We start from the raw sequence: 14,125 nt of genomic DNA on the forward strand, positions 1-14,125 counted from the left end.
TATTCAGCTTATTTTACAAAGAAACAAGAAATACAATAAAAAACAGCATGAAGATAAGAAAACATAACATTTTTTATAAAGCTCAAAATACAATTTGTGGTTCAACATTCTCCTAAATTTTGCTACTCCAGTGAATAATAAGAGGATTCTGCCTGTCTGTCTTCTCTTACTCTTCTAATGTTCATCAGGTCAGCCATCTGAACATTTTCCCAAATGTTTGTGATTTGTTTCCTCTAATGCTAACAAGTTGTAAATCAAGCAATAGTTGGCGGGTAATAATTTCTCTATCATCTGACAGAATATGGCCCTTATGCAGCCTAAAAGCCCTATCATTGGTAGGGCATATCCTGAAATATACCATTAAAATGAAATATATCAATGGCAAAAGGCACTACACCTTACTTCTACACAGTAGCTTGATAACATGGGCATCGTGTCAGAAAGCATTAAGGTAGCTTATGTACATACTAAACCTTGCTATATCTTTCTTTAGTGTAAAGAAAATGCCATTTTTACTTGAAGAAAGTTGCCTTCTCTATTGTCCTACCAAAAGCATCTTTCACATCTTTGTTCCTCAGGCTATAGATAAGTGGGTTAAGGAAGGAGATCATAAGACTATAGAACACAGAAACTATTTTATCCTGATCTATTGAGAAAGTAGAACCAGGACGTATATACATGAAGATAATGGTTCCAAAGAAGATAGTGACAGTGGTCAAGTGGGAGGCACAAGTGGAGAAGGCTTTGTATCTGCCCTGAGCAGAGCTGATTCTCAGGATGGCAAAAAGAATAGCGATGTAAGAGACCAAGACAATGAGAAAAGTTGTCAGCCCAATTATAGTGGATAAAATGAAATGCACAGTGTGAGCGACATGGGTGTCTGAACAGGACAACTTAAGTATTGGGGGAACATCACAGAAAAAATGATTAATGATATTTGAACTGCAGAAGGACAAAGTAAAAATAAAGGAAGTCTGGAGAATTGAATTTGTAAGTCCACAAGCATATGCAAGCACCACCAATATGGTACAATGCTTCCTTGACATAATAGCAAAATAGAGCAGTGGGTTGCAGATGGCTGTGAATCGATCGTACGCCATCACTGCAAGAAGGCAAACTTCTGTGGTTATGAAGACGGCAAAGAAGAAGAATTGCACTGTGCATCCCTTGAAGGAAATGGTTGTCTTCTCTGCCAAAAATGTTGTCAGCATCTTGGGGGCAATGGCAGTCGAATAACCAATATCGATAATGGAGAGGTTTCTTAAGAAAAAGTACATTGGGGTGTGGAGCTGGACATCCACACTTGTCACTATGATTATCCCAAGGTTGCCTATTATTGTGGCTACATAGATTATAAGGAACAACAAGAAGAGTGGGACTTGGAGGTCAGGGTGGACCATGAATCCTGCAAGGATGAATTCTGTTACAGTGCTTTCATTTGGCTTCATTCTGTGTTGCTCTGCAAGAGAATTAAAAAATAACATGATAGTTGTACCTGGGTGGCTACCAGGCTTCCTTAAAAATAAAATAAACCAGCACTACAAGTTTCCTGTGGCCTTCCATCAGCACTAGCCGGCAGACCAATAGTCAGAGATAATGGGAGTTGGAGTCCAGTTACCTCCATTCTTGAATTACAGGAGCTGCTATTTACACACTCAATTGGAATTAGTAGCAAAATTCCCTTCATTTTATAAAAGAAAGAATAAAGGGAAGAAAAAACAACAACCCTCTATTCCATATTGAGTTCTAACAACTGAGGTGACTTGGTGCACTTCTTTGTTTCACTGAATGCTATCTGGTCTGCAGGAAGCATATTTATCTAGACTATTGTTTCTTGAGAACACCATGAGTTTGGTTTTATTGTAATGCACAACCAGCTGTTCTTTTTGGCAACATCCTGAGAGTGCCCTCATCAATCATTTTAGGCCCACTTTTGTTTGAGACCAGAGTACCATGCCATCTGCATATAGTAATATAGAGATGGCTTTTGGGGGCAATTTAGGAGCGGCTTTTATGTTTTCCCACTAAGATGTACATTACTACTACATCAGGGGTATATGTAGAACCTATGTGGAAGAATTCCTGGTCAGTTCACAGGCCAAAATGCCTAAATGAGTAGAGTGCAAGAAAACCCAAAACGAAGTTAGGTAATCTTACTGCTAACTGAATGGCGTGTACCAAAATTACATTTTTTAAAAGTGGTCCGGCGGAGACAAATGCATTATTTTTGAAACCTGACGTGGCTCTCTGTTGGAGAGTGTGGTCATTGTTATTTACAGGCACTTTTTGACAAAATGCAGTCTTTGGGCAGAGGAAAGCTACCAAAGTGTCCTTGCCATCTCCTTGCACACATTACAGGTGCAATTTCTCTAGCATACAGTTTCCTTGTAGTTTATGACCACTACATAAAGTCTCCTCCAACGCCTAGCCCTTACCAGCCTTCGTTCAGGTTTTGCAGAAAGCTCCTGTGCTGGCCATTGGCTCCTACTGGCTACTGTTATATCACTAGTGACTAGTGCAGGGGTCAGCAACCTTTTTCAGCCCTGGTCCAGTCCACAGTCCCTCAGACCATGTGGTGGGCCAGACGATATTTTGGAAAGAAAATGAACAAATTCATGTGCCCCACAAATAACCCAGAGATGCAGTTTAAATAAAAGGACACATTGTACTCATGTAAAAACATGCTGATTCTCGGACTGTATGCAGGCCAGATGGAGAAGATGATTGGTGGCCATAGAGTGCCACCACTTATTCACAAAAACTAGCACCATTTGCTGCACCTAATAGCTGCTTTTTTATTTTTTAAAACATGCTTCAAATGCTGACCTCATCTTGCTATGCCACTGTAGCAAGGGAGACCCCCCATCTAGCCTACTCAATCCCCCTCCAAGTTAAAGTTACCCCATCATTTCCCCATTTTTGCCCTTTAAAACAGGAATGCACTACTCAAATCTTTTCCCCCTGCAACTTGGGTCAACAGAATATAAAGCAAGGTAGAATTGGAACTATGTTCTGCAGTATGCTATTCCCCCTGGTGTCCACCATATTCATTTGTGAGGCTACTGTGGCAAATAAAGAAGTAAATTGCCCTGCAGTTTACTCCATTTTCATCCATTTTCACATAATCCTGTTTGCTGGATCACTGCAAAATAGACAGAAATGCAGAGATGATGTAACCAAGCAAGAACACCCTCCCCTCAGTGCTTAGATGATGAGTTGTGTCTCTTAAATTCAGTCTGCCCCCCCCCCCCCGGGTTGAAGATGAAAATATTAAACCAAATAATTGCTCAGGCAAATGCTGTATGTATAAATGAAGGACACCTTATGTACTCCAGAGCAAAATACTTCATTCTTTGAGAAACCAACCTCATAAATGAATGGGAAGATACCCTTTCTACACACTGCAGGAAGTAGACCTCAGGTTCGCTAAGATTGTAAACAGACCTCCACAAAATGTGTATGCGCTTGTAGAAAGCAGAGATATTGCAAGCAAGATATAACCTTCCCTCAATGTGCATGAAATATGCTGTGGCTATTAAATTTAATCTGTTTTTACCCCTTATAGGTCAAAGCTGGCTGTGAAGCCAGATGGAAACACTAGTGAAATAAATTTCTAAGCCAATCAATTTGAATCTGCATTTCTGGAGATGTGTTTATGATCAAAGGGAACATGCAGGAGAGATCTTATGCAGCATCATTAAGTGTGCCAATCCACAAACGCAAATAAATGAACATTAAGCCCAAAGAAGTTCCATATAATAAATTTGCTTCCAGAGAAATGCCCTATTGATAAATTTGACTGCTGCTGTTGGGGGGAGAATTGACAAGAACTTTGTGAGTATATCTGGCTAGGAAATGTATCATATGGAACCTTACTTGTGAAGATAGCCAGTGTTGATCTGATCTTAGAGCCCCAGAATAAGGCATGCAGAGTGAAATGCTCATTTTATGGTTGTTTTGCTACCACCTAGTAACCAAATTCCTCAAAGGCATGAATTAAAATACTCTGTATGACATCCCTGCATAATCACCCGAGGACATACAGCCTGGGAATTTCATTTACTTTCTACTATTCATCTTTAATTAGTTACTAACAGAAGTTTCCCCTCTCCATTCAGCCCACAGTTCAGTAGGAATCTTCACTAGTTACTTTCCTGTATCTTGTTTTAGTTTGTGGCATATTCCCAAAGCTTGTTTAGCAAGTTTTAGTAAGTTTGTTGCATATTCCCAAAGCTATTAACAATAACACCACTTACCAATACCAAAAAAGTCATTGGGACCAGCAGGACTGAAGGGGGCTTACAATCTAAAAACCAGAATTCAAAACAGTTCAAAGAGATGACAGTAACCAGAAGAGGGTTGGCCCTGAAAGCACATGTTAAGATGTGCTTCTTCAGTTTTCACTGAAAGCTGGGAGTGATGAAGACAGATGCATCAATGGTATCAAAAGCTGAGGAAAGGTCAAGAAGAGTGAGCAAGGCAGCACTCCCCCAGACCCTCCAAGTGTCCCTATTTTCCAGGGACAGTCCTGGATTTAATCAGTTTCTGATTTTATCCCAGGGTGTCTGCTTTTCCTCAGGACGCCCCTATTTTTATTGGAGTAAAGTTGGAGCATATGTTCCCCCGCCATCTCTCTTCCAACAAATGTCATGACAGGGTCTGAAGCCAGATTGAAATGGGTCCTGATATCCTGTCTCCTTCAAGCATGCCTGAAGCTAGATTGGCAGAATGCTTTCAAGCATGTTGCCCCCAAAGGGGATATTAGATACTGGGCGATAGTTATCCAGCAATTCAGGGTCCAGGGAGGACTTCTTAAGGAAGGGATGCACCACAGCCTCTTTCAAGGAAGGTGACACTCTCTCCCCTCTCAGCGAAGCATCATTGAAGTCCTGGGCCCACCCAGTCAATCCCCAACAGCTAGCTTCAAGAAGCCAAGGTGGGAAAAGTTCAAGAGGGAAAGTGGTTGGCCACACTTATTCAACAGGTTAACTACATTGCAATAAAAGAAACTGCACACATGGGACAAGCAGTGCACTCCACTGTAGTAGTCTGGTTTTTAAAAGGGTGAGCTCTTGGGCGTGCACAGTTTGCCGAGTAATACTCAAAATATAAAGTGAAAACCACATGCTTTTGAAAACATGCTCATCACACACTGACATGAAAGTGAGGATTGGTTGTGGGTCCCTGTTCAATGGAGTTTGAGTGGTCAACATGGGTTGACCCTTATCTGGAATATAAGAGGACCATTGACACTGTCTGTTGTAGGAAATGTGACATTTATTCAAGTCCAGACATTGCACCATGTAGATCATTGATTGGCGTGATAGTGTTGCCTCATCATGTTACTTACCCACTGAAGCTGGTGCCCAGACTCTGATCAAGTATCCACCTCTCTCCATCCCACACCCCAAAATGTCTGAACTATAACTGTTGCAAGTCTGAGGATTGTTAATCAGAGCAGTGTCATAGTAATAGCACTCTATTATGTTGGTCGCCATTTGTCGCTCATAAAGATGATGATGATATGGACTCTGCAATAATGAATGAATTTATAGGTTTGGATTTAGTCTTCTGAATGTTAATGTTTCTGAGAGACCACCTTTCCTCCAACCAGCCTTTTGAAAGCCTCTTTTACTTCCTTGTTTCTCAGACTGTAGATGAGTGGATTCAGCATAGGTATTGCAAAGGTGTAAAAGACAGAGATGATTTTGTCTTGCTCCACCAAATATTTTGAAGTGGGCCTTAAGTACATTAAAATAGCTGTGGTGATAGCCATAAGGTGGGTGGCACAGGTGGAGAAGGCTTTTCTTCTGCCATTGGCTGTGTTGATCTGCCCTTGGCTGAGGATGGCAACTAGTATGTATGTGTAAGAGAAAAACTCAATAAGATTACCTTTCTGTTCTGTGACAGCAAATGTTAAGATTCCTGCTCTGTGTTTGCAGTCATGAGATTGTGGTTTATCACATGACAGTGTATGCTTTCATTCCACAGTGTGGGAAGTGATGGAGACAGGATGTTTGTGTTACTGTGTTCCATGAAGTGGGACTATTGTTCTTTGTTTTATCTCTTTGCTGTCTGAGGAGAAAGAGGAAGGAGCTAAAGCAGAATGATCCAAGTGTATTATATGTAAATAAACACAGATCAGCCTAAATGCTGTGCTGTTGGTTCTGTTACACAAATTGCAAATACTCTTCGGATCCCTGAGTGTGCTGATGCTTCTTGGCATCAGTCGCTGTGATGTTCGGGCTGGAGAAAGCTTTTGAAGCTCCCGAACGATCGACCAGGTGGGAGAGAACATGCCAGTTGGGCATGTGTCTCTGCCAGGCTCCTACACGAGAGTAGGACGCTCCTGACAGAGTCCCCCCCCTTTCAGAAGAACTTAAACTGCCTTGTACTGACAAGTGTGCCAATGTTTCCCAAAGAGGAGTTGATTAATGACCCAGAACAACTACACAACATTATGAATCCTTTGATAGATAAAAAGCAGAAATAAGTAATTACAAAAATATTCAGCTTATTTTACAAAGAAACAAGAAATACAATAAAAAACAGCATGAAGATAAGAAAACATAACATTTTTATAAAGCTCACAATACAATTTGTGGTTCAACATTCTCCTAAATTTTGTTACTCCAGTGAATAATAAGAGGATTCTGCCTGTCTGTCTTCTCTTACTCTTCTAATGTTCATCAGGTCAGCCATCTGAACATTTTCCCAAATGTTTGTGATTTGTTTCCTCTAATGCTAACAAATTGTAAATCAAGCAATAGTTGGCGGGTAATAATTTCTCTATCATCTGACAGAATATGGCCCTTATGCAGCCTAAAAGCCCTATCATTGGTAGGGCATATCCTGAAATATACCCTTAAAATGAAATATATCAATTGCAAAAGGCACTATACCTTACTTCTACACAGTAGCTTGATAACATGGGCATTGTGTTAGAAAGCATTAAGGTAGCTTATGTACATACTAAACCTTGCTATATCTTTCTTTAGTGTAAAGAAAATGTCATTTTTACTTGAAGAAAGTTGCCTTCTCTATTGTCCTACCAAAAGCATCTTTCACATCTTTGTTCCTCAGGCTATAGATAAGTGGGTTAAGGAAGGAGATCATAAGACTATAGAACACAGAAACTATTTTATCCTGATCTATTGAGAAAGTAGAACCAGGACGTATGTACATGAAGATAATGGTTCCAAAGAAGATAGTGACGGTGGTCAAGTGGGAGGCACAAGTGGAGAAGGCTTTGTATCTGCCCTGAGCAGAGCTGATTCTCAGGATGGCAAAAAGAATAGCAATGTAAGAGACCAAGACAATGAGAAAAGTTGTCAGCCCAATTATAGTGGATAAAATGAAATGCACAGTGTGAGTGACATGGGTGTCTGAACAGGACAACTTAAGTATTGGTGGAACATCACAGAAAAAATGATTAATGATATTTGAACTGCAGAAGGACAATGTAAAAATAAAGGAAGTCTGGAGAATTGAACTTGTAAGTCCACAAGCATATGCAAGCACCACCAATATGGTACAGTGCTTCCTTGACATAATAGCAAAATAGAGCAGTGGGTTGCAGATGGCTGTGAAGCGATCGTATGCCATCACTGCAAGAAGGCAACCTTCTGTGGTTATGAAGATGGCAAAGATGAAAAATTGCACTGTGCATCCCTTGAAGGAAATAGTTGTCTTCTCTGCCAAAAATGTTGTCAGCATCTTGGGGGCAATGGCAGTTGAATAACCAATATCGATAATGGAGAGGTTTCTTAGGAAAAAGTACATTGGGGTGTGGAGCTGGGCATCCACACTGGTCACTATGATTATCCCAAGGTTGCCTATTATTGTGGCTACATAGATAACCAGGAACAAGAAGAAGAGTGGGACTTGGAGGTCAGGGTGGACCATGAATCCTGCAAGGATGAATTCTGTTACAGTGCTTTCATTTGGCTTCATTCTGTGTTGCTCTGTAAGAGAATTAAAAATAACATGGTAGTTGATCCTGGGTGGCTACCAGGCTTCCTTAAAAATAAAATAAACCAGCAGTACAAGATTCCTGTGGCCTTCCATCAGCACTAGCCAACAGAGCCAATAGTCAGAGATAATGGGAGTTGGAGTCCCGTTACCTCCATTCTTGAATTAAGGAGCTGCTATTTACACACTCAATTGGAATTAGTAGCAAAATTCCCTTCATTTTATAAAACTGGGTTTTACCGACAGCAACATTTTAAAATATTTCACTGTGCAATAAATTAACTTTTATCCACACTTCATCTTTTCTTCAACACTATCAATAAAAGTTTCTACCAAAACTTACAATACCTCTTTTGATTTTGATAGACCACCTTTCTGTGCATATGAACTTGGGCTCTCAGCTGAAGCACCCCAAAGCAAAAAAGAAAGAATAAAGGAAAGAAAAACAATAACCCTCTATTCCATATTGAGTTCCAACAACTGAGGTGACTTGGTGCACTTGTTTGTATCACTGAATACTATCTGGTCTGCAGGAAGCATATTTATCTACACTTAGGCTATGTGGGTTAATCTACATCAGGTTTATGGGATTCTACATCTGTATTTTGGAACTGTTAAATTTTGCAAGTAGGCTGCCCATGTATCAAGAAAACTAGGTGGAAAATAATCATACCATGGGCAATTTTCCCTTATGGTGGGCAAATTATTCTGTTGTTCAATGTCATATAGGCACTGACTAATTAAATTATTTGCTTTGATGAAGCCCAGTGTTAATAACTGTTGTTGCCATAAACCAGAGGAATAAAGCTTCTGGATGACAATTTTAGTCCAGGCACACTCATGACGGTCTTGCAATACTAGAGGTAGTAGATTGATGGGGGTTTAATTGAGCCAAAGCCAATCATTAAATATTCTATGCCAAATCTGTAATTCAACAGAGGGAAGACTAGCCTCTAAGCACTGAACAGCTTCTGTAGACCCCAAGTGAGTACCTGTCCAAATCTGAGCCCCGTATAATAACTGTGCTAGGGGTTTACCTTTAAACTCTTCAAGTGCTGAAGGTATTTGATTGCCACCTTTAGTATGGAAAAAGCATGTCAGAATTTTGACACTTTGAAGAGCTTTTTTCAAGATGTGGTCAGCATTCGAAGGATCTCCAGAAAATGGATATGCACTTGTAGGAAGCAGAGATATTGTAAGCAAGAAATAACCTTCCCTCAATGCACATGAAATATGCTGTGGCTGTTAAATTTAATCTTTTTTTACCCTGTATGGGTTGAAGCTTGCTGTGAAGCCCAATGAAAACACTAGAGAAATAAACTTCTTAGCCAATCAATTTGAATTTGCATTTCTGGAGATACGTTTCGATCACAGGTAACATGCAGGAGAGATTTCATGTAGCATCATAAAGTCAATCCCAGATTTAAGCCAGACTTTGCATATAAACCCTTACTACAAATAACAATAACAAGGGCAGATAAAAGGTGGGACATTCTTGATAAGTGGGTGGATTGGGTAACGGCATACGGTTGTTACTTTCCTTTCTTTTTTTGGGAATTCTACTTACCAGATTGGTCACAAGCAGGTCCAAGACAATAGGTTCACATACCGGGGGAAGAGTACATGCCAGGGGAACCAAGGAGAGCCGTACGCAGCTTCTCCTACCCACCTCCCCAAGGGGCATTTCCCCACGCTATACTGGTCACTGTAGCTTTTTTCCCTCCACCGCCCACAGGTCCCTTCAAGGTAGCAATTGCAGAGTGTATACAGTGTGAGTTGACCCCACCAGCTCGGCCAGAACCCGGGGACCACTAATAAGTCCACTGGGTGCAGCCGAGCGGGAGGCTATATCTCGCCTAAAGGTATGTTCTGGTACCTGCTACCTTATATAATTGTTGCAACTTCACTCCTTCTGGTCCTGATCATTCTATTCTGCATATATAAGAAGGATCACAGTAGTGACGCCAGCCCAGAGCCAGAACTGATAAGGTTCAACCCTGAAGGCCTAGAGGGGGGAAATGAAAATGAAGCTCCTGTTGATCTTGATGTGCTTGTGGCTCCAGAGAGGCCCAATGGTAGTGGGTAATGCCTTTATAAAGCATGCTGAACACATGTTCCAAATATATGGGGAGAATGCTACCTTATATTATGAACACCCAAGGAAGGTAGCAGACATGTCCCTTATACCAGGATTAATCAAGGATCCTGATGTTGTTTTGGCAGGCCTGCTTTACAATCAGAGTGGCCTCTTTGCAGCCCCACCTTCTGAAATGAATGACATCCCCTACCGATACATCCGATACACCAGAACCACCAAAGGCCTATGTTTTTGTTGTCATTCCACGGGAGTATGGAATTCAAAATGGAAGTATTGGCCCCAAGTTAAGTACCACATTGACAAAGGATGGCTAGGAAACTATACCCAATGCACTGATAAATTTTGGCTTTGGGGTTCCTACAATGCCTCCTACCAGGACAATACTACCTCTTCAGATTTGTACCCATACTTTCCCCAGTATTCAGTTAATTTCACTGGACAAGGGTCCATTTGTTCTGGCTGGATGATTAAAGATCCTAACCTTTGGTTTCTATATGATGGATTGGCAACAAATTTCTACCCAGGAAATTTCCAGTGTGTCGGCGTGGGCGCATTTACCTTTCCGGTTACGGTGGAGGTCAATCACCGGGTACCCCACCTTGGAAGCAGACAGAAAAGGGCAGCCCTAGGCGAGCACTGTAAAGATGAATTTTTTTGTCAAATTCTGTAGGGAGCGTTGGGGGAGGATTTATAGGATTCCTCTCAATGGGCATTTACCCAGGAATAGTTTCTGAGCAAAATAGAGAGGCGCTGTTTGCTCTTACATGCAGGCTGGAGAAAACTATCAGTGCCACCACCCGTGTCTTGTGCTCCCTGCAGGCAGAGGTTGAGGATTTGAACCAATTGACGATGACCCATAGATTAGTTTTGGACTACCTCCTTGCACGTTCGGGCGGTTTTTGTAAAATTGTCCCAAAAGGTCAATGCCAGGTTAAATTCCATGACCTTAACAAGACAATCGAAGACGAACTGCAAAAACTGCAGTCTCTGGTAGCTGACAACACACCCACTCAGAATCCCTGGGAAAAGATGTGGTCGTGGATCCCAGGGGAGGGGTGGGTGCATAGCCTTCTGACTGCCTTAGCTATAGGAGGATTTATTTTTCTGTTGCTTCTTTCTGTAACCCCTTGCTGTCTGTCTTTGCTTAGGGGAATGATAGCCCGCAATGTTAAGCATCTCACTGACCCCCAGATTCTGGCAATATATTGAGCTTTGCCCCCAGTGCCAGAGGAGCCAGAGGAAGACGATGGTTACGAGCGAATGCATAGGGAACCAGTCCCAGTGCAGGAACAGGTCCCCTTGCAGGAAACAGTGGTTTATTCTGATGTCCAGAGTGGTGTTCAAGCTCAGGAGTCAGATGAATCTTCTTTCTGAGCTTGAAAATGAGGGAATGAAGCAAGGAAGAAGGGCTACCCCTATGCTATCCATATAATCAGTTATCAGTAATCAATATATTCATATATGCTCACACATAATCAGGGTTTACAATATTTTATAATCCATTTTGAATCAAAGGGAAGCTGTGCCTTAGCTAACTGCATACTGCTTGAAACAGCAAAATTAGGAGCCGACCTTTCCCCTACAAACATCCGTGTACCCTGGACAAGGGGAAGACGTGAATCAGAGATTCTGGTACAAAATCCCCTCAGATACAGGCTAAATTAATCCACAGAACAGGAAGAGCAAAACCACAAAATCTCCAAACTCCCTGTCCTGTCATAACTAGGGGAGAGGTTAGACAGAGCATCACTGCAAGCAAGGGAAAGCAGAACTAGAACTCTGTGCTTGACCAGGAGCTGGAAGCATGGCAAGAAGCTTGCTAATTGGCTATTTTCGCTGGCGATATCGTGACTGCCTCATGGTTGTCTCATGATCTATGATTTGCTGTGATCTGCTCAGGTATAAAGAGCTCTGGATTTCTGTCAATCAGGGTCCCAGTTCCTTTTGGAAGAGATTCCAAACTGGGTCCTTATTGCCTGGCAATAAACTTCACCTTCTAATTCTCCATTTGCTGAGTCTGCCTGGTCCTTATTGACGCCACGAGGGTACCTGCTTACGTTCACGTGCTTCATTCAATATGCACTTGTAGGAAGCAGAGATATTGTAAGCAAGAAATAACCTTCTCTCAATGCACATGTCATAAGGTGTGGCTGTTAAATTTAAACTTTTTTTACCCTGTATGGGTCGAAGCTTGCTGTGAAGCCCAATGAAAACACTAGAGAAATAAACTTCTTAGCCAATCAATTTGAATTTGCATTTCTGGAGATACGTTTCGATCACAGGTAACATGCAGGAGAGATTTCATGCAGCATCATAAAGTGTGCCAACCCACAAACCCAAAGAAATGAACAGGAAGCCCAAGGAAGTTCTTGATAATAAATTTGCTTCCAGAGAAATGCACTGTTGGTAAATTTGACTGCTGCTGGTGGAGGGAGAATTGACAAGAACTTTGTGAGTATATCTGGCTAGGAAATGTATCAAAAGGAACCTTACTTGTGAAGATGATCAATGTCGATCCTAGAGTCCCAGAAAAAGGCATGTTCAGAAAAATGCTCATTTTATAGTTGTTTGGGTATCACCTAGAAACCAATTTCCCGAAGGGCATGAATTAAAATACTCTCTGCATAATCACCTGAGGACATACAGCCTGGGAATTTCTTTTACTTTCTAATATTCATCTTTAATTAGTTTCTAACAGAAGTTGCCCCTCTCCATTCAGCCCACAATTCAGTAGGAATCCTCACTAGTTACTTTCCTCTATTTTGTTTTAGAGTACTGTCAGTTTGTTGCATATTCCCAAAGCTATTAACAATAACACCAGTTACCAATACCAACAAAGTCATTGGGACCAGCAGGACTGAAAGGGGCTTACAATCTAAAAACCAGAATTTGAAACATTTCAAACAGGTTACAGTAACCGGAAGAGGGTTTGCCCTGAAAGCACATGTTAAGATGTGAAGAAGCACTTCTTCAGTTTTCACTGAAAGCTGGGAGTAATGAAGACAGATGCATCTCTGTGAGGAGGGGATTCCACAACTTAGGGGCTGCCACAGAAATTTATCTCTCCTGGGTCACTGTCACTTGACATTTTTAGGGAGCTGGAACTGCCAATAGAGTCTCCTCTGCTGATTTCAACACCCAAGAAGGTCCGTAGGATGCCGATGTTCAGATATTTGGGGGCTAAAAAGTAACACGAGCCACTTGAATTGGGCCTGGAAACAAATCAATGTAACTTTTTTTTGAAACAGGGCTTCTATGTTATCTCAATCGAACCCCAGCCAGTAGCCTGGCTTCTGCATTTTGAGCCAATTCAAGTTTCTAAGTCATCTTCAAGGGCAGCCTCGTATATAGTTCATTGCATTAATCTAATCTAGAAGTCACTAGATATCACCATCAATGGTATCAAAGGCTAAGGAAAGGTCAAGAAAAGTGAGCAAGGCAGCTTTCCCCCAGACCCAATTGCAATAAAGGAAACGGATCCTGCACACATGGAACAAGCAGTGCACTTCACTGTAGTAGTATGGTTTTTAAAAGGGTGAGCTCTTGGGCATGCACAGTTTGCTGAGTAATACTCAAAATGTAAAGTGAGAGCCACATGCTTTTGAAAACATGCTCATCACACACTGACATGAAAGTGAGGATTGGTTGTGGGTCCCTGTTCAATGGAGTTTGAGTGGTCAACATGGGTTGACACTTATCTGAAATATAAGAGGACCACTGACACTGTCTGTTGTAGGAAATGTGACATTTATTCAAGTCCAAGCACTGCACCATGTAGATCATTGATTGGTGTGATAGCGTTGCCTCATCATATTACTTACTCACTGAAGGTGGAGCCCAGACTCTGATCAAGTATCCCACTCTCCATCCCACCCCAAAAAAACCATTATGATGGTTGCCAGTCTGATAATTCTTAATCAGGGCAGTGTCATAGGAATAGAATCCTATAAGGTATGTTGGTCGTCATTTGTTGCCCATAATGATGACAACAACAACAACCACAACTCTGCAAATAGAATGAAGTAAGATATAGGATTGTATTTATTATTATGAAAA

At 41.4% G+C, this 14,125-nt stretch overlaps 2 protein-coding genes across 2 annotated transcripts; both read right to left on the minus strand.

Moving 5' to 3' along the window:
• Positions 1–512: 512 nt before the first annotated feature.
• On the minus strand, positions 513–1,448 carry LOC310679192 (olfactory receptor 5AR1-like; the record flags this gene model as incomplete). The annotated part of the gene is made up of 1 exon (XM_083444024.1): positions 513–1,448. The coding sequence occupies one exon, from the start codon at positions 1,446–1,448 to the stop codon at positions 513–515; it is 936 nt and encodes a 311-aa protein (XP_083300150.1).
• A 5,569-nt stretch (positions 1,449–7,017) lies between these two features.
• Positions 7,018–7,953, minus strand: LOC310679187 (olfactory receptor 5AR1-like; the record flags this gene model as incomplete). Its single annotated transcript, XM_083444004.1, has 1 exon — positions 7,018–7,953. One exon carries the CDS (start codon positions 7,951–7,953, stop codon positions 7,018–7,020), a length of 936 nt encoding a protein of 311 aa, XP_083300130.1.
• Between the last annotated feature and the right edge of the window lie 6,172 nt (positions 7,954–14,125).

Source organism: Podarcis tiliguerta (genome assembly GCF_965153285.1).
Source record: "Podarcis tiliguerta genome assembly, chromosome: 1".
Lineage (NCBI taxonomy): Eukaryota > Metazoa > Chordata > Lepidosauria > Squamata > Lacertidae > Podarcis > Podarcis tiliguerta.